We start from the raw sequence: 18,918 nt of genomic DNA, 5'->3' as shown, positions 1-18,918 counted from the left end.
TACACAGTACTTGAATGTGCGGCATCAGAGGCTAACTCTTACAGCCAGTCGCACTTTACTCCACCAAGGTGTGTCTACAATGCCGCGGTTCAGACAGTGTCCCTGCATCAGTTCAGCGTCAAATCCCCCCGCCTTCTCAACCTACATAGGTTGTTCGATCGGACACGAACGACGCGAACGACACGAACGACACGGACGACACGGAATGAAACGCACGACACCTCGGAGACTCCACCATCTCAACTTTCCCTCAACTTTCCCTCAACGTTAACCTTCCTCAGGGCACCCTTAATCTTGGCTCCGATCCTCCACCGCGGCCAACGCGTACCGCTCATTCTCCCCCCTCCGCTCCTGCACGAAACTCACGACATGCTCCGGCACGACTGGCACCAAGTTGCCCTTCCCGTGCCCCACGCCGACGCCCTCGAACGCCACAGGGTCCCCGAACGATTCCCACACCGGGATTGTGCCCGTCCAGACTTGAGCCCGCACGTCCGCGCGGTCGAGGTCCTTCCGCTCGTCCCGCGGCCCGCCGACGCGGATTTTCCCACTGCCCCCGACGACTTTCACCTTCAAGATACTCGTGCTGGTCATCTCGGCCGTGTCGGGCGGGACGCGCGTATGGGCCCACCGCCCGGAAACCACGCTGTTGGTGATCATCTCCATGGCCCAGAGCTTTTCGTCCGTCGAAGACACCAGCGTCGCGTACCCGTACAGGGTGGCGGATCGGTAATTCACATCGTGCGTGTTGGGAGTCAACGTGAGGACTAGGCCGTCGACTTTGGTGGCCGAGATGGTCACGGGGAGGCCTGCTTCGGGTGCCGATGTAGCTGTCCCGCCGACCTCGGCCACCGTCTCGGCGCGGCGCGACAGATTCATCAGTCGCGAACTGACGTAGCCGTGGAGGTAGACGTCGAGGGGCTCGCCCAGGGAGGAGGACGGGTGGTCGAACGAGGCCGCCACGCCGACCATCTAGAGGGATGAGACATGATCATGGAAGGAGGGGGTGGAAAAGTAGGCGTGGCTTAAAAAGGGCCGGGCGGCGACTCAACTTACAGGCAAGGTCACGGGAAAGGGATTTGCCGCATCCGCCGTATTGAACGAGACATGAAGAACTGTGCTCGTGTTGATGATGGTGTGGATCTGCTCGAGATCGTAGGTTGCTACATGTTGAGATCCAAGAGTTAGTAAGATGAGCGTCGAATAAAGAAACAGGACAGCATGCCCAGGGCTGGTCAGACAACGCAGAGGGCTGTTACTTTTTTTTTGGACAACAATGCTTCAATCGCCCGGTCGATCAAGTAAGGAAACTATCAGAGAAGGAGAGACTAGTTTGATGCATCGGACATGCCACACCTCCCTGACCTCGTTGCACCGTGACATGCTCCGCACTCACCTCGCTGATTATAGCGATTCACCCTGTTGATGGGCGTCTTGGGATACTCGAGCGTGCGTCCGTGGCCCATGTTGACGTTGACGTTGACGCTGGGTCCGGGTCGGCGGGTAATCCGCTTCTGTGGTCGACGGCGGTGTTGCCCGATCAGCCACGAGTATAGGTAGTCAGTTGTTTCGAAGGAATACTAAGTCTGCGTCGTGATGTGATAGAGGAATGGTATGGTCCGCTGTGAGTGTGCACACTGCAGTGCTTAATGCCTAGTGCTCGAGGCGGCGAGTCTGATACTATCCAGGTATGCAGGTCGGAAGCAGGGTAGTGATATGTATTACTGAGTGTACAAACGGACTGCTACTGATACTCGCGGCAGTCCCACTCCATATACTGCGTGGCTAGACATATATACGTATACCAATTCCTAGCCGTATTGGTCTCCCACCGGGAGCAGCAGGTCGAGCCAGCCACACAAGGTGTACATCGTACGCGCGGACCAACTGGAATACAAGTAGGCACCGTATACCCTTATTCGTACCTCGTATCCTTATCACGTCGTGTCCTCAAAGGCGGGAAGACTCGCGGTGGGTTTCCCGGGTCTCATAGGACCGCGAACCAATCACGATCGCGCCATCTCGCCTTCTGCTGGCCATTTGTTGTGTTGGTGAATGGTGGTTGCGAAACGCAGAAGACCGCCCACGCCGGCCCTCCTCAAATGGTAGGTCCACGCGAAGGGAAGCGAGGGACAAGCGAGACGGCAAGGCTCTGGGAGATAAGGAGCGTGGCTCAACACAGTTGAGCACACATTCGCGGTCGGATTTCATCATTGTCATCCATTGCTGATCTATCCTTTTGTCTGGACCGGTTATATGCATCTCGAGGGCCGAGTCTTGGTGAGCGGTGCCCGCTCCTACGTTGTGAGACTGTTACAACTTCCAATGCTTTGGTCTCAGAGATCGCCAAAGGTCGAGAAGCTATTCACAGTTTCACTCTCTCTTGGCTTCCACCACTGGGCCGCCTCATCTGTGGCCGGAAATTTGGGCTCGATGCGACAAATCCTGGCGACGGCTGCCTCTCGGAACTCGACCCTTGCGCCGATTGATCTGTGCTCTCCGAGACGGAACTTCTCGCCGAGGGCTCTAGATTCGTGGAGGGAGGCTGAACGGAAGGCGTACGCCCACGCATACCCATCGCTTGTTGCTGCTGGCCTATCCGTTCGCGATTGAGTAGCCACTGGACTTGTGAGCGGGTGCTGAACAAGGCGGCATTGGTATGAGCGAGCTCCTCTTTGATTCGTAGCGTCTCGTTCATCAGTTGCATGGATGTTCGGGCGTCAAGATCGGCTATGTTGCTGGCCATGACGGTAATGTCATTCTCCAGTGTGTCGACAGTCCCTCGCAGCGATTCGTGCAGGGCCAGCAAATGCTGTTCTGTCTGTGAGACAGTGCTAGCCAACGGGTCGGGCGAGGGGGTCAAGGCACGAAGATGTGCTGGCATCAGGAGATCGCGGTGCGAGATGGCGGATGGGATGTGATCGCGTTCGATCTCCTCGATGTCGGACTCAGGCGGAGGAGAACGGTCGGTGTGGTCGATGTGAGGCAGGACTCGGTCGTTGACAATGTCATTGATTTTGTCAAAGCCCGTTTCGAGGACCTCATTCCGAACCTTGACCATGGCCAATTGTTCTTGTAGAGACTGCAAGAGCTGTGATTGTTTCTTGAGGTGTGGAGCCATTCTCGCCAGTGGACAGGATCTCACGTGGTGGTCTAGCTCTTCGGGACCGACATCGTCTGTACAGCCATACTCCTTTCCGGGACAGAAATGGCCCTTGTCGCAGATATGGCCTGTCACGCCGTTCAGATAGTCTCTGGCCGAGATCCTCTGGCCGCACTGCTTGCATTTGACGCCAGTGTTGGGACAGTCTTCGTCTTTGTGCCTGAGCCAGTCACCCTTGCCCAATTCGATGACGGCGCCACAATCACACTCGATGTGAGATGAATGAATACACTGCTCCGGAACAAAATTCCTCCTCTTGACCAATTTACCACAGCCTGCATCAGGGCACTTGAGTCGCTGATGAGGACATTCCCGTGTGGCGTGTCGTTCGATATAGCCTCGAGGCAGGACTTGTCCACAGTCCTCGTTGGGGCAGTTCACCTTGACTTCGTTGCACATGTTGACGATGAGGCGAGAGGCCTTGCGGGAAATGGACAGGACGAAAGCTCGGCAAGTCGGACATTGATTGTGCTGACCGTTCTGGCCACCTTGCCGGTACTCGTGCAGACAGGACTCGCAGAAGGTATGGTCGCACTCGAGGACGACAGGATCGACAAACGGCACATGGCATATCGGGCACATCAGGTGGGAGTCGTAGTCTTCGGCATATTCGAGCGAGCGCAAGTCCAAACAGGCCTGCTCGGGCTGCTCGGGCTCTTTGGGACGGTCATGATGGGACTGGCGGGCGGACGGGGATCTGGGAGGTGAGACGTGGGGACGAGACCGAGCGAACTCGGCAAAGAGGCTGTTGAATTGTGACTGAAGCGGGCTGGGACTGTCGAGGCCAAAGTCCGACACGGGGAGATCGTGGTCATCATCCATTCTGGAAATCGGCTCTACAGCCCAGAGTGAGTGAGATGTCGAGCAGGAGGAGGAGCAGCATATTTAAACAGGAGCCGGGGACGACAGCACATGAAGTCAGTTTGTTGTTTGATCCGGAGTCGGAAGTTTGACGTGTGGAGAAGGCATTCGTCGGATGTGATCGAGTCGGGGCCTGCTGGACCCTGAGGGGGGGGCACGGGGGCTTCATGCGCTGTTCCTCGGGCGCTTGGCATGGCACCTAAACTACTGGGTACTCGGTAATAGGGTCGTACCCAGTAGGCTATCCCCACCCAGCCTGCCAGCCTCGAGCCTCCGGGCGCAACTCCCCGGACTTCTTCCACCACCGTCACTGCAGCCTTCAGCTTCAGCTTACATCGTGCACTTTCCGAAGTACCCACGTACACAGTAGACAGTACACAGTACGCAACAGACACACCACGACCACCGTTTGGCCCCATGCGATTCGTTCTCCGTCTGAGACACACACGTCGCTCTGAACAACACTTCGTTGTATAGGACTTCACGTTCAGCTCCCATCGCTTCCTCGCCTCAAACCCTACCCTCCCGCCACAACCCGCCATGTCCAATCCCTCACAACTCCTCCTGCTCGCCGACCACATCAAACTCTCGCTGCTCGAACGCCAGCGCGCCATCTCGTTAAACCTCGACCCGAACCCGTCGCAAGACTCCAACATCGCCCGCTCACTAGAGTCCTTCCGCGAAGGCATTGAATCCCTGTCGTCCCGCGCTCCCGCCGACGAATCGTTACCCCAACTGCGCTCGCAATACAATGCCCTCTCCCGGCAATTCCAAGGCGAGAGCTCCACCACGGCCGACGACCCCCTCTCCTCGCCAAACGACCCGACTCTGAAAGAAGACTTTGCCCGAGCCAAGACCCGAACGTCAAGCGACGCGGCACGTCGCCAGCAAAAGACATCCAACTTGAGAAGACAAGACGCCGGAGCGGCAGCGGCGGCGGCGGCGGCAGGGGCCAAAAACGTCCGCTTCAGAGACAACCCCTCGCAAGAATCCCTCGACGATGACGAGGACGAGGCGACCCGTGCGGCGCTCTTCCCCGCGCGATACACGGACGCCGAAGACCAAGACAGTCGTGCGCGTACACCGGACCCGACGGGTGATATGTCGAACCAGCAAATCCACGCGTACCACCAGCAGATCATCGCCGAGCAGGACGAGCAGCTGGACCGGCTCGGCGAAAGCATCGGCCGCCAAAGACAACTCGCCATGCAGGTCGGCGATGAGCTCGAGGGCCAGATCGGCCTCCTCGACGAGGTCGACCGCGGCGTGGATCGGCATCAGGGCCGCCTGGACGGGGCGAAGCGGCGGTTAAAGGGCGTGAGTCAGCGGGCCAAGGACAACTGGGGCATCACCACCATCATTGTCCTCATCGTCATCTTGGTCCTGTTGATCATCTTGTTGAAGTGAGCGTCTAAAGCTTGAGGTTTGAGGTTTGAGCACGACCAGGCAGACAGTCGTGGTCACTCGTACAGTACGGAGTATAGGGTAGGTATAGGTACTCTGGACCGGTCACCTCGGATGGGACGCAACGTGCGCGACCACCCTTTAATGCCAGACATGAAGTATATGTCCGTATGTTCGCATTGGACGTCGAGCAACGACCAGTGACTGGGGGACCCGCCTCGCCGCAATGCAAGGAAGGGCGTCATCAATCTCCTTTTCTGTTCGATACATGGGACAGTACCTCTATAGCGTGGCGTGGCATGGTATGGAAGCAGACTGCTACCAATACAAATAGAATGACAAGGCAGCGCCGAACAGAGCAGAGAAGATAATACGATACTACTATCCCATACTCCGGCTTTGGACTGGGACGTCCGGAGGTCCGGACAAGAGTAGTACTGTAAAGAAGAAGGACTTTTTCTCATCGCCTGAGTGTGCCTGTGCTTGGTGTGCTCCCCAGAGATTCGAACGGCCTCTCGGAAGCCTGGTCTGTTCCGGCTGGCTGGCTTTTCTCTTCGCAAGTGCCTTTTTATCTCTAGCACGCTGGTCTTCTCTCACACATGGTGGATAATGCCACTCTCAGTGGTCACGACTGGTCTGGTGTATGCTGCATGCTGTAAGAAGCGAGTCCGACCTCCATCAGAGTCGAATGATGGAACTCTCGACAAATCCACACGCATCACGCTCGTACTTCCCACTTGCTTGTTCAGGCAGGGAGTCTTGCACGAATACTAACCGTGATCCCATCACCTCACGACGGCTCCCTTGAGCGTCTGTACCGTACACCGTCCCTTGCCCTCGACGACCAGCCATCCCTTCTTGTCCTTCTCGCCGTCAATCTCCACGCCCGGTCGACCCGCATCGAATCCAACCGCCAGATCGTCACTGGTGAAGAATCCCGGCTGCACACTCTCCCAGACCTTCTTCTTCGGATTTAGCTGCTTCTCTGGCCCCTTGCCCTCGCCGTACGGCCATCCCTCGAAGAACACTGCGTCACCGGCCTCCGCTCCCTCGGGCGGGTTGACCAGTTCCACAACACGATCCGCGGCGTGGGGGTCTGCTCCTTCCTCTGCTGGCGGAGAAGCGGCAAGGACCATCGCCGCCGACTTTATACTCCGCATGTTGACCGGCTTCAGGTTGGCCACGACCACCACTTTGCGGTTCTGCATCTCTTCTAGGGGGATGAGGCCGTTCAGCCCGGAGCACACTGTTCGAACCACCTTGCCTGTCTCCTCGTCGACTTGGGTGTGTTCGGTTCCTTCGGCGTCGCCCATCGCTACCGTCGACACGTACAGCGAGTCCGCGTTGGGGTGGGCTATGGCGCGGAGGATATGGCCGACTCGCAGGTCAATCAGAGCGGGCGAGACGGGTGCTGCTGGAGCGGCGGGGGCCTTGGGTGGTTTGGGCTGCTTGGGAGCTTTTTCTTTCTTGGGCTTGTTCGCGGGCGGGGCGTCGGGCGCAGCTGCCGAGGTGTTGGACTTGACGTTGTCGGCAATTTCATGATTCAGAGCTGCCTTGACGTCGGCGGGGACGTCTTTCTCAGGCGCTGACGAGTCCGCCATGGTCGTCGACGTGGATGGAGGTTTCGTGCGGCCAACGACGAGGGGCTTATGCTGTGCTGCGGCAGAGATTTTAGAGGGGGGAGTCGAGGTCACTTCGGACGTCATGGGTGATTTGACGGTCTGAGAGGGTGCGGTAGAAAGGGTTTTCTCACCACGCTCGCCAAGGTGAATGTCAATGGTAGAGCGCGCTCTCGCAGGTAGTCGTAGCGGAATGAAATTTTGGTGCCGTGACGGTGGGGTTGTTCCTCTCACTTGTGCGTGACGCTCGTTTCGGAATGTGGCACGCAACGAAGATATGGTATCAGCTCTTCGAACACGACTTCGCCGGGTCAATGGATGTGAGAGAGAGGAAGCGTGTGCTTGAGCGGAAGTGCCAACGACACTCGGGTATGACTGGTAGGCTTGATGCAGGTTCGAGCCTGGTGAAGCTGCTTGTGCGGAGTCATAAATATCAGTCTTCGACGTCCTTCCACCGACAAACGAGGCAGCCACGACGCGTCCATTCCGAACAAGGACCTGGGCAGGGCGAGGTTTCACGCGCGGCTTCAGAGCATGCATTGCCTCTCCAGAAGGCGAGGTGAAGTTTAGACGGAGATGAAGGGAGGTGAGGCTCTAGACTTGTGGAATCGGTAGCTGCCTCCTGAGTTAATCTTACGACGCCCTTACTTACACCTGTGGGCCATGAACTTCATCAACACTGAAGCCTGCTGGAAGTGATGCAGGAGGAGGTCGGTTGAACTTATGCTAGGCGCAACCGCCAGAGACCAATCGAGCATCAATTTTCATTACTGGCCCAGCTTACAGCGACAGATGCTCTGCCAAGCGAGGTCATCCACGTAACTGTAAAGTGGGAAGGATGCGAGAAGGAAGAGTTGATTCCTCTCACAAATAGCAAGATGCCTCATCAAGAGAGGGTCGATATCTGGTGCCTGCGCCCACGGCAACAGCTCTAGCTGAGGCCCTGGACGGCTGCACAGAATGCTTTTCGAGTGATTGCCAGTATCTACTCTTTGGTATCTTATGTAATTGCCATAGCAGGTGGAGAGGGCGGGTGGTATTGATAAGTCGTTTAGGGGGCTACTTCTTTGTCTTTGAACGGAGTGGAACAGGAGCCAAAGACTCTACTTCGCCGAGTGATCCCAGGGGCGTTGCTGGAACTGGTATCAGTGCAAGCGAACAGTTCCTCATCTTCATCTGATGAATGCCATTGCCTCTGCCTCGGCAGTCCAACCCACCCACTTGTGGGATTCACGCTCTAAGATAGACATCCTCCGGACAGAAACACGGGTATATCGTCCCAATGCCAACCACACAGGAGCTGCCCAAAGGGGTAGCCTCGTTGGGCAAGCCCGTCAAACACGGAGCGACACCACGACTCCATCGCATGTTGCTGTGCACTTGCAAACACGTGTATCGCGGTCCGCAAGGGGAACGGTGTATTCAGCAGTCCGCGGATCTGCATCTCTTCCGAGCCGAGGAACCTCTCTTTCGAAAGGAGGAACTCCATCGACCGAGCAATCAGTGTCGCAACATCCAAAGCTTGTCTCCGAATGGCGGCTTTGTCGGTCAAGCGAAGGATGGTGGAAGCGGAGGCAGAATCAAGCTCGGTGGGATTCAGAGAGGCGGGCATTGTTCTGAGGATATTATCATAGAGCAAGAGGAGCGTCGTCCAGTAGAAGAGATGCATCCGTGCGATCTGGAACGTCTGAAAGTGTAAGAATGTCGGAAACCCATTTTCAAGGTCCGTCCTGGGCACTGGGTCAGGCCAGGAGAGCGAGGAGCGCCGCTCGATGTAGAACGGCTCGGAAACCCTTCTTGTAAGGTCTTGATACCAATCTTTCAGTTGCTGGTGTAGTTCCCATCCCTGTTCCAGAAGCTCCCGTCTCTTTCCGATACACATGCCGGACTGCGATACTTTGTGGACGCGCTCCGTCTTGTCAATGAAATTCGGGACTTGCGCCATGATGTCCAGCAGATGGTGGAAATCCGTCTTGGACTGCCTGATCCATGGGATCGTCAGCCAGTCTGGCTCCGCTAGGTACGTCGGCTTGCGTAGAGCCAGGGCGTGGATGATCTGGGAAGGGCAATGAGCTGCTGTTCGCGCCCCCTTTGATTATGGGGTATTGAAACTCGAACACACTCACGGCGGTGGGTCGAAAGCCCAAGAACAGATGGTGACTCAGGTCGGCGACATGCAGCGATGGACCTCGAAGCTGGAATAGCCTCGAGATACCTTCGACATGGCTTGCCCACCCACAAACATTCCCTCCCGAAGGTTCCATCACCTATGCGTTCCCCGTTAGCCTCAGGACATACATAAAGTAGGACTGGGTGACAAGCCTCGAAAATGGTCAGAATCATGCAACTCGCCAGAGTCAGTTCCTCAAGGGCGAGACGGTCACTGGCGAGGATGTTCTGGACATCCTTCAGGGCTCTGCCGTATTTGGCCATCCCTTCACGCTGGAGTCGCTCGTCGCCGCTGTCTCCTCCCAGACGGACCATATTCAATATTGCGGACATGGCGAGATCTAGCGAGGAGTGCCTCCGTCGCCAGGAGCCAATGGCCTGTAGCCACGACATGGGGGCCTCGTAGGTGTTGTTCTCCTGGATTTCATCAGGGGAGCCGTTGTATATGAAATCCAGGAACAAGTCCGGTGCCTGTGAGGCACCATTTCCCGGATTTTGAGCGTCTTGCTCGTTGGACCGCGCGATGTCGCGACTGTTCTGATCCTGTTCAGGTACGGTCAAGTGGCTATAGAGCATACCCGACAGCTCTGTCAGTGAAGTCAGAGGCTGGCTGCGTGCCAGCAAAGCGTCGTGATCGAGAGCACTGAGATGCCTGAACTGGCAGGCTCGTCCATAACCTTCACAGACACGGCCCGCCTTTCTGCATCGACCGCACGTGGGTTTTTCGCCCTCACACTGCAGACCACTTAGTCTCCGTCTCAGTGGCTCTCTGGGCAGACGGTAGGGGCCAGCAGTTGCAAGAGAGGATGATGCGGCGAACGTACCCGAATCTTCCGTTTCTTGCAGGTCTTGCAAGCGTTCGACTTTCCCGCAACGCCCACCATGGCTACAAGGGTACGCTCGGCCTCCTGAGGGGGCCGCCGTGTGAGTCTCTGGGCTTTCGTCTCGGGAATATAAAACGATGTACTCCGTACTGTCCAGTGTGAGCACCGAGTTGCTACGTTCAGAAAAGACGACGTCCAGGGGATGTCAGTCTCCAGGTCAGGCTCCCGCCAAGCAGTGTAAATATGGAGTATTTACCTCAGCAGTGCCCACTGCATTCTGTACACAGTAGGTCCAGCTATCAAGCATCCCGGGACGAGAAAGTCCCCACATAGATAGGTACCTTTACTGTACGAGTAGAAGCAGACATCTTCCAATATTAGATACAGGCGTCAATATCAGGCTCCCCAAACCAGCATATTTGGATCTCTCTTCTACAACTTCCGCTGCCAAGCAATCTGTGCCCTGTCAAGCCAGTACAATCCGCTGTCCGCCGAATCTGTAGCCTCACTCGACGCTAACTACCCTCTCTCTATGTAGCGCTTGCTTCTTTTCAGCCCAACGCTTCACAGCGACCAAGGCCATACACCAGGCCATAGATGCAGCCGTCACGCTCATTGCCATGGTCGCAACGACCATCGCGTTGACATCATACTCAATCATAGCATCAATTGTGTCTCGGTTCTGATCAACCCGGGCAACATTAGTGGCTGTCATGTGGGAACTACGGGAAATTCAGGGGTAGACCTACGCTAGCCATCAGCATGATGCCTGCCGCCATCAAACAGAACGACGTGACACATTCTGAGGGAGTCCGAGAAGGCGACGTGGATGTGGGAGGCGCCAGATACAGCATTAGGTACGTAAGACATCTTGCAGCTGATGCTCCTGTGAGGAGGTTTCCAACCTTTCCATAGGTGAGCTATGGTGGCAGGGACGGCGAAGCAGGGATACTTACCCATTGATGCATCATGGTAGACTGGACGCTGGCCTGTTGGTGGCCCCCAAGGATTCTGCCCAAGAGAAAAATGATCAATGGATTGATGGGATTGATAGAGTACCCAGGCGTTAAAGTCCGCTTCTCCTCGATGGTGTGGGAGGCGCCCTGCGTAATCGGCGACGTCCTCGCCAACCTTCCATAACCCTGATGTTCAATCATGATTCCGCACTAGATCAAAGTCAGTATGATTTCTCAAGGCCTGTCGCAGGGGCCATCGTGGGAATCACCAATCCGCCACCAATAAACAAGACCGAGATAGCCACATGCTCGAAGTCCTGCGCCACCCAGCGTCCTCCCCATTCCGATAGGTGCTCGAGAAAAACATTCATGATGCCATAAATGAAGATAAGAGAACTTTCCAGCCATTCCATGGTGATGAATCGACCAGGCCCATGATGGTGAGGTCCTGCGGCGTGTTTGTTGTTCCAAGCCCGTCCGATGCCCGAAAAGCCGCTCATCCAGCGCCACAGAGTTATGACGCCGAAGCCAAAGAAGACTCCGCCCTTGATAAAATGCGCTAGGCCATTGAATATGTGTTTGCCGTGCTAGGAAAGGTCAGCCTGCCTAGAGAAAGAGTCGAAAGGGGGCGAGACTTACGAATATCCCCGCCATTGTAACTAGCCCGGTGCAAATAGTCACGAACATTAAGATCACCAACCCGGTGCTGAATGTCACTGATGTCTTCGCCATGATTGAATCGAGCGGCAGTGATCCAACGAACTTGAACTCGCGTTTAATCCAAGTGCCGTTCTTACGGTGCCGTCCACCAAGCACGGGGCGCCAAGGCCGAAGGAGAATCCCGGACATGTTTCGGAGGCTGCTTCCGTTGGCGCCCGTCCCTTCTCCAGATCGGTATGGTGCACGGTGTGGGTTGGAAGTTGCTCGATCACTCCGGTCCTCGTAAAGATACTCATCGGAACCATTCCATGATGCCGACGGTGACACTAGCGGCTCCTCTTCGTGATATGCCGTGACGGGCATGCCTCTCGTGTGCCTGTAGCTTAAGTAGCTTCTCAAGATTCTCGCGAGGAATTGAGAAACAGCAATCCCTGTCAACGCCCAGCCAATCTTATGGTGTACGCTGCCGGGATAGAGGTTCAGAGTTTTGCTGTTGTATGCCAGCCCAAAGACTATGCCGATGGCGTTCAATCCCAAGAAGAGCACTTGGGAAGGGTACGCAAACCTTGACCCCGCAAGATCCAATGTCACAACTGGGACTATCAGCTCACAGACAACGGAAGAAATTGGAAGCAAAGTACCTACAAATCGGAAAACATCCTATCCACGCCAGCAGCATCAATCCAATATGGCCATAAAGAATACTCGGGAAGGTTGGTTCTCTGAAGTAGCTTTGAGCAGTTGAAGGGAGAGACGTGGCTGCAATATTTTCATCGACACGAGACTGGATGTCTTTGGCCATGACAGGTAAGGCTCCGAGAAAGCAGGCAACCGGATAAAGTCGTAGCCGGAGACGCCCCATCCTGAAACTGACGCGACCGACAACGTGACACTTGACGACAAGATTGCAGACGATGCTCGGAGGACTGGGCTGACGAGGGACATGTTTCGAGGGGGGTTCGCAATTTGATATATGGACTCCATACAGTGAGCAATTCCCAAGAATCAATACCCGCCTATCTGGTAGTTACCTATCAGGATCTGAGTTGAAGGAAAAGTGGTCAGGGCCACCTTGACGCCGCCAGAGGTCGCATCATGTTACTCCTTGAGTGCAGTGGCCACTTGTAAGGCATCTTCGATACGGCATTGATCCAAAGATCTTCAACAGCCGGTGGGGATGTCGAGGCTGGAAGGGTACGCGTCCTGGTTGTATGTTGAGTCTGAAGTCCAGGCGCATCCGGCCTTGCCAAGGCCCAGTGATGCGCTAGTCCTAGATAGGCAGCATCTTCCGAGGCACGTGATCGTATTTGTCGCCCAGTACTCCGTCGTCGTACCTAATACGAAGTAATCGCACAGTCCAGTGACCGGCCACGCGAAATTACTCTTGCTCTTCGCCTTCGAGCTTGTTGCCACATATGCCGGTAATGTTTCGATAAGGCTCCGGACAGAGTTATTCGATTAAAGGGTCCGGTGGCTTCAGGGGGGAAGAGACCAACAATTCAGGCTCGAAGGGGAGTCTCTTTTCGAACTGCGAATGGTGTCAGAGAGGAGCGCATGACGGGCACGAAGCAGCATTGGTTACGTGCTCCATCACCGGACGCCTGGATATGAAGCGGTCGTGGTCGGCGTAGTAGGATCGTGGTTGCTCAGAGCGCTCGAGTCAGCCTTGCCATCCAAGTTGAAAGGGCGTGATTCATATTGGTGGCGTATTTGCTGAAATGTACCAGCACGGTTGGAGGACGACGTACAGTCCCCAGCTGCCTTAGGGCGCTTAGGCTGAAGCAAGGCAAACATGATGGCTGGTGCTGAGGATCCGCCTGCAATTAATCATGAGGGAAGTGTCGCACACGCTGGAATTGTGAACGGAGGCTTCAGTATTTCTTGGCCGCTCATTGGCTTTGCCACTCGCCGGTTCATGCGACTACTCCGCCGGAATCATTGTTTGCATTCTCACCATCTGGTCCAACATCGTCTCCTGGCCGAAACGAACGGAGAAAGTTGAGGATATTGACAGGAAGCAGGAAGTGACTGAGTAAACTTAGCTTTCTGTTTTGGACATTATTGTGATCCTTCAACCTCAGTCACGAAGCCATTCACAACCGCAACAACAACATTCGACCACATCTCCAGGAAGCCGCAAGAATGAGAAGAATTGAATCAACGGCCACAAGGCAAAAAGTCGGGGGTGTCCAAACCGAGGAGCAGTGCTGGGAGATACCAACGGTTAATACGAGCATGGTATCATATTAGTAGTTTCCACCCTTGGACTGATGCTTCCTGTCACCCCGAACCAGCATACGAGATGACCTGCTTGAAGCAGTCCGGTCCATCGTTGTCCACCTGGGCCGTTTTCGAATTGAAGAACACTTTGATCCCCCAGTCACGCACTTGAATCCACAGTGGCTGAGTCTCTCCTTGATGTTCGACGTTAGAGAGATGCCCAAGAGAGGAGAGACGTGGAGGCAGTTTCCGTGTTCCACCGTATATTTTGCCAAGCCGTTCTAAGACTACAACATAGCCAGGCCACCACGTTATTATCAGGTACCCACAACAGATTGCAAAAAATTTTCAAAAACAATCAACAGCCAGGATTCCCAAGTGGTCACCCACCTTAGTACTAACTGACCGGCATGTGGCTTAAGTACGGCTGAGCGAACGGGAAGCCCTGTTTTCCACAACCTATGGTCGATTGCGAACGATAATGTAGGAATGCAAATTATATCCCTAAAACACTCGTGCCTATCGAGCTTGTTTGTACTACTGACGACGGGATCATGATGCTCGGGGCACTGGGACCACCATGTCTTATAGACTAGGGTCACACAAGCTTAATTGCAGGAAAATCCTCATCGATCGGCTTCACTGGCTTGAACGGAAAACGACCACCAAGCTCGTTCATGGGAGTTTTGATCTCGAATCAAGAGTATTCAATGTATCTGGCACATCAATTTTTGTATGGAACAATATCCACAGATACAAGGCAGGCTACTTTGGGGTGTAATACCGGCGTCGTCAGATCTCTGGAACCTGCTGTGTTGCACAATGGATGCCGCCGCCCGTCCTCGGTAAAATGTTGATCGGCACCTGCACTACCTCCCGTTCGGGAAACAGCCTTCTGAACAACTCAAGGGCTGCAGTATCCTGCCGTTCCTGCCCGAATTTGGGCATGACGACGCCTCCATTGACAAGCAGGTAATTCGCATACGATCCAATGACTTCGTTGTGCTTGTCTGGTGGTCCGAGCTGTGTGATATCTGGTTCCTCACAGTCGTGTACTGTTAGCGCACGGCCCTTTCCATCTCTCGTGTCCCTCAGAATAGAGAGCGCGGAGTTGTAGACGTCGACGGCGGTGGGATGAGCGTTCCGGCCGGGCTTGCTCAGAAGAACGACGCCGGGTGACGTGAAACGTGCTAGCGCGTCGATGTGGTAATCTGTGATGTCGTAGGCTTTGACGCCAGGGATCCAGATGAAATGTCTAACTCCAAGCAGGTCTCTGAGCCGGGCTTCGACGTCGGATTTGGAGAGACCCGGGTTGCGGTTGTCGTTGATGATACTACTTTCCGTGCCGAGGAAGGTGCCTTCACCATCGTGCTCGATGCCGCCTCCCTCCAGTGTGAGATTTGAAGCCACTGAGGGTTCATTTGCGTGGGCAGCGATCTGGGAAGCGATGTTCTCGTCGCCAATGGAGGGAAGTTTGCCGCCCCAATAGTTGAAGTTGAACTTGATAGCTGTCCGTTTGCCTGTGGAAAGGTCTTGTACAAAGACTGGTCCGCTGTCACGGATCCAGAGTTCGCTGACTGTAGCCGGCTTTACGGAGACACCTGCCTTCACCATGGACTTTGCCTCTGGGATGAGCTCCTCTTTGGCGTAGAGATGGACGGGTTCGAACCGGGAGATAGTATTGGCAATGTTCGTTACTTCGATTTGCAGTGCTTCCAGGTGCTCTGTGCTTTCGGCCGACTCCCTGCTGGGGAAAGCCATCAATGTATGTGAGTGGCGCGCGCTTTCCGCTGGCATGAGAAAGCGACCATGCTGGGTGGCTGCCGAGAACGTTGGGGCTGGCATGTCTGAGACCAGGTTCATACTTGTCATCCTTGATGAGAGAATCGTCTTCGCCGGTCGGATTCTAGGTATCGTTTGGCCGAGTGATGTGGTTTGGATTTTGTGATGCTGGGAAAGCAGACGGGATATACGCCGTGCAAGATGCCATGAGGGCGTGGGATGCATGTGGCCGGTAGCACGGGTCTTCGGACCTACTGTGACAACTAGGGTCATCAGGGTATTCTCATTGTAGAAGTTTGTCAAGGTCTCCTGTCAGAGCCTCGACAACTGGGGATGGAATCGTTCCGACGTTTGACGCGCAGGCGCGTTCGGCAGGACATTCCGGATCGGGTTAGATCAATATAGAGAGGGGGTTTGCACCGAGCCCGCATCTGAGGAAGTTCTGCCTCTCCCGCCCTGCCTATTGACAGGACAGGTGTTTCCGTCGTGTAATGTGGCGGGGGCATAGCGACAGGCTGTCGGAAATGAGCGAGGGGAGGCGACAACAGCATTCTCTCGACCGGCCTCGTGAGGTTTCTTTTGTTTCCTTCCGTCCGGTCAGATTCATCAGTCATTCACTGGGCGTGTGTACAGTATTCTGCCTTTTTATACTGCCTTGCTGCGTGCACAGGACTGACAATCGAACCGTCCCGTGTCTATCCTGATTCAGAGGGACAGAATCTCCAGGCAGCCCTTAGCCGCGATCCACTCGAGATACAGCTTCGAGTAAATGCCCCTCCTCTGGCTCAATGAGCATGTCGTTTCATGACAGCATCGTCGACGCGACAATCGCCGACTTATCGACTGCACTAGCCAGTGGCAGACTGACATCCGTGGAGCTGGTGGCCAAATACCTGCTCCGCATCAGCGCCTATGATTGCAGAAACACGGCTCTCAACTCAATTCCCCTGATCAATGAGCGCGTGTTCGAAGAAGCAGCCGCCGCTGATGATCGCCGTGCCGCTGGCCATGCCCGAGGCTCCTTGGAAGGAATCCCTTTCACGGTCAAGGACAGCTACAAGGTCCGTGGAATGACTGTAGCTAGCGGTTCGGAAGCGTTCCAGAACCTCGTTGCCAATGAAGATGCGTTCACCGTGAAGGCTCTGCGCGAAGCTGGCGCCGTCTTGTTGGGTCGGTCGAACATGTGTCCCATGGCATATGGGGGAATGCTTCGGGGTGTATATGGTCGAGCGGAGAGTCCATACAACAAAGACTATCTCCCTGCCGCCTTTGGATCGGGATCCTCCAATGGCAGTGGTGTGTCTGTGGCAGCTTCCTTTGCTGCGTTCGGTATGGGCGAGGAGACTGTTTCCTCTGGTCGCTCTCCTGCCTCGAACAATGCTTTAGTGGCTTACACTCCTTCCCGGGGCCTCATATCAATCCGCGGCAATTGGCCGCTATACCCTACCTGCGATGTCGTTGTTCCCCACACACGCACCATGAGCGACTTGTTCGTTCTGCTGGATGTGCTTACCAGGCAGGATGCGGAGACAAAGGGCGACTTCTGGAGGGATCAACCGTTCATCCAGCTGCCACACTCCCCCTGGCCTGACGGTTCAGAGCCTTCGACCGCTCCCAGAAATGCAGGGTACCTCAAAGGAAAGCGAATCGCAGTTCCGCAGATTTATCTCAAACACCAGGATGGTGGACCGTATATCTCTGAAGCAGTAGAACCGCTCTGGAGGCAAGCACAAGCCGACCTCGAGGCGGCCGGTGCAATCATCGAGATCATTCCCGAACTCCCAGTCTTGCACATCTACGAGCAGATGCTGCGCAGACCAAACGCCGGAAATGCTTCTTCGCCTCTCCCCTATCTGCCAGACGACTGGAACGCCACCGAGCGAGGTCTACTTATTGCTCATACCTGGGAAGCCTTCCTGCAGGACAATGGCGACCCTCATATCCAATCTCTGACCCAAGTGAACCCAACAGTTATCTTTCCTCACCTGCCCCGAGATGATCCCCAAGTCAAATTTACCGAACCGGCCAATGCCGTTCATTGGGCGAAGTTAGCCAGCTATGTTGCTGACCGCACGCCCTCGACAAGGACCGGCAAGAGTGCCATCTATGATGTTGCTCACCTCGAGGATGCCGTGAGAGCTCTCGAGCAAATTCGAGTCCGGTTCTTCGAGGAGTGGATGTCAGCTCAGAACTACGACTTTGTCGCCTTTCCCGCTGCAGGCGACGTTGCCCGTGCCGATGCCGACATTGACGACAGGAGCGCACGGCATGCCTGGACGGACGGCGTAAAGTATAGCCACGGCAATCGAGCTCTGCGACACCTAGGCATACCCAGTGTGACGGTGCCGATGGGGATCTTCGAGAATTCAAAAATGCCGATGAGTTTGACGTTCCTCAGCAGAGCTTATGATGATCTCAGCTTACTGCAAGCTGGGTATGCATACGAACAGAACAGCAAGAGAAGAGTTGTGCCGCCGTTGACGCCACCTTTGACGTCGGATGCCATCGCGAAAGATGGCCAGGTATTTTCGCATCCTCGACCAGAGTTGTCAATCACGAAATGTCGGACGACTCCTGCTCAAGATGGTAACATTCGCGTGTCCATTGAAGGCGCGGTGTCTGTCGCGCCAGGCTCTGGAGACTACTTCGATCCAACTCTGGAGATATACATCGACGGCGAACATGTCCCTGCACCGGTGTTGCTGGTCGAAACGCCAACAGCTCTCGGTGCGAGCCCACCGATCTCCAAATTCGTTTGCGAATACTCGGTGCCTTTACCGCCGGAACAAGACTGCCGCAACCGCGTTGTTGGTGAGATCGCCAGAGACAGCACAATGGTCTTGATCCTCGCTAGGAACGGCGCAGGGAGTCGACCGTCGGGATATGTGAAATTGTTGCATCACGGGAAGCAAAAGGACATCCTGGAGGTTTAGAAGATCCATGCAATATTGCGCTTTGTGAGATAGGCTCGTGTGGAAACTTAGGCCTAAATCCAGCTTCTCGAAGCAATAGACGCGGGCGCAGGTTGCGCACCAGAGCGGACAGATTAGTGTTCTCCGTCCAAACTGTCATGTCTGGCTGTTCACCACGCACGTCGAAGAGGACAAGTATATGCTGAAGACCAGTCAAGCACTAGTCTGCCAACTAGGAGTCCTGTACGGCGAGGCGCGCCAAGAGATCCCGCCTGCCGTGCTTGCCGCCTGGGCTGTGGGGAGAATAGATTGGTAGGCGGCCGCGCCCCTGGAGCAGCATTTTACTTT

At 55.3% G+C, this 18,918-nt stretch overlaps 7 protein-coding genes and 1 non-coding gene across 8 annotated transcripts; 2 read left to right on the top strand and 6 right to left on the bottom strand.

The window, feature by feature from the left end:
• Positions 1 to 288: 288 nt before the first annotated feature.
• G647_07184 (uncharacterized protein) lies at positions 289 to 1,466 on the bottom strand (the record flags this gene model as incomplete). The annotated part of the gene is made up of 3 exons (XM_008731500.1): positions 289 to 972; positions 1,057 to 1,163; positions 1,397 to 1,466. The coding sequence occupies 3 exons, from the start codon at positions 1,464 to 1,466 to the stop codon at positions 289 to 291; spliced, it is 861 nt and encodes a 286-aa protein (XP_008729722.1).
• An 899-nt stretch (positions 1,467 to 2,365) lies between these two features.
• On the bottom strand, positions 2,366 to 3,985 carry G647_07183 (uncharacterized protein; the record flags this gene model as incomplete). The annotated part of the gene is made up of 1 exon (XM_008731499.1): positions 2,366 to 3,985. One exon carries the CDS (start codon positions 3,983 to 3,985, stop codon positions 2,366 to 2,368), a length of 1,620 nt encoding a protein of 539 aa, XP_008729721.1.
• Positions 3,986 to 4,564: 579 nt separating this feature from the next.
• Positions 4,565 to 5,431, top strand: G647_07182 (uncharacterized protein; the record flags this gene model as incomplete). Its single annotated transcript, XM_008731498.1, has 1 exon — positions 4,565 to 5,431. One exon carries the CDS (start codon positions 4,565 to 4,567, stop codon positions 5,429 to 5,431), a length of 867 nt encoding a protein of 288 aa, XP_008729720.1.
• Positions 5,432 to 6,213: 782 nt separating this feature from the next.
• Positions 6,214 to 7,029, bottom strand: G647_07181 (uncharacterized protein; the record flags this gene model as incomplete). The annotated part of the gene is made up of 1 exon (XM_008731497.1): positions 6,214 to 7,029. The coding sequence occupies one exon, from the start codon at positions 7,027 to 7,029 to the stop codon at positions 6,214 to 6,216; it is 816 nt and encodes a 271-aa protein (XP_008729719.1).
• Positions 7,030 to 8,284: 1,255 nt separating this feature from the next.
• G647_07180 (uncharacterized protein) lies at positions 8,285 to 12,458 on the bottom strand (the record flags this gene model as incomplete). The annotated part of the gene is made up of 9 exons (XM_008731496.1): positions 8,285 to 9,103; positions 9,174 to 9,314; positions 9,346 to 9,803; positions 10,602 to 10,722; positions 10,790 to 10,945; positions 10,997 to 11,206; positions 11,266 to 11,583; positions 11,636 to 12,249; positions 12,302 to 12,458. The coding sequence occupies 9 exons, from the start codon at positions 12,456 to 12,458 to the stop codon at positions 8,285 to 8,287; spliced, it is 2,994 nt and encodes a 997-aa protein (XP_008729718.1).
• Positions 12,459 to 14,229: 1,771 nt separating this feature from the next.
• Positions 14,230 to 14,345, bottom strand: G647_07179. The gene has a single exon (XR_573450.1). It is a non-coding gene; the product is annotated as a 5S ribosomal RNA (ribosomal RNA).
• A 323-nt stretch (positions 14,346 to 14,668) lies between these two features.
• Positions 14,669 to 15,739, bottom strand: G647_07178 (uncharacterized protein; the record flags this gene model as incomplete). The annotated part of the gene is made up of 1 exon (XM_008731495.1): positions 14,669 to 15,739. One exon carries the CDS (start codon positions 15,737 to 15,739, stop codon positions 14,669 to 14,671), a length of 1,071 nt encoding a protein of 356 aa, XP_008729717.1.
• A 713-nt stretch (positions 15,740 to 16,452) lies between these two features.
• G647_07177 (uncharacterized protein) lies at positions 16,453 to 18,591 on the top strand (the record flags this gene model as incomplete). The annotated part of the gene is made up of 1 exon (XM_008731494.1): positions 16,453 to 18,591. One exon carries the CDS (start codon positions 16,453 to 16,455, stop codon positions 18,589 to 18,591), a length of 2,139 nt encoding a protein of 712 aa, XP_008729716.1.
• Between the last annotated feature and the right edge of the window lie 327 nt (positions 18,592 to 18,918).

This window comes from Cladophialophora carrionii (genome assembly GCF_000365165.1).
Source record: "Cladophialophora carrionii CBS 160.54 unplaced genomic scaffold supercont1.6, whole genome shotgun sequence".
NCBI classification, from domain to species: domain Eukaryota; kingdom Fungi; phylum Ascomycota; class Eurotiomycetes; order Chaetothyriales; family Herpotrichiellaceae; genus Cladophialophora; species Cladophialophora carrionii.
The sequence above is the reverse complement of the archived record's forward strand: the minus strand, read 5'-3'. Positions and strand labels throughout refer to the sequence as shown.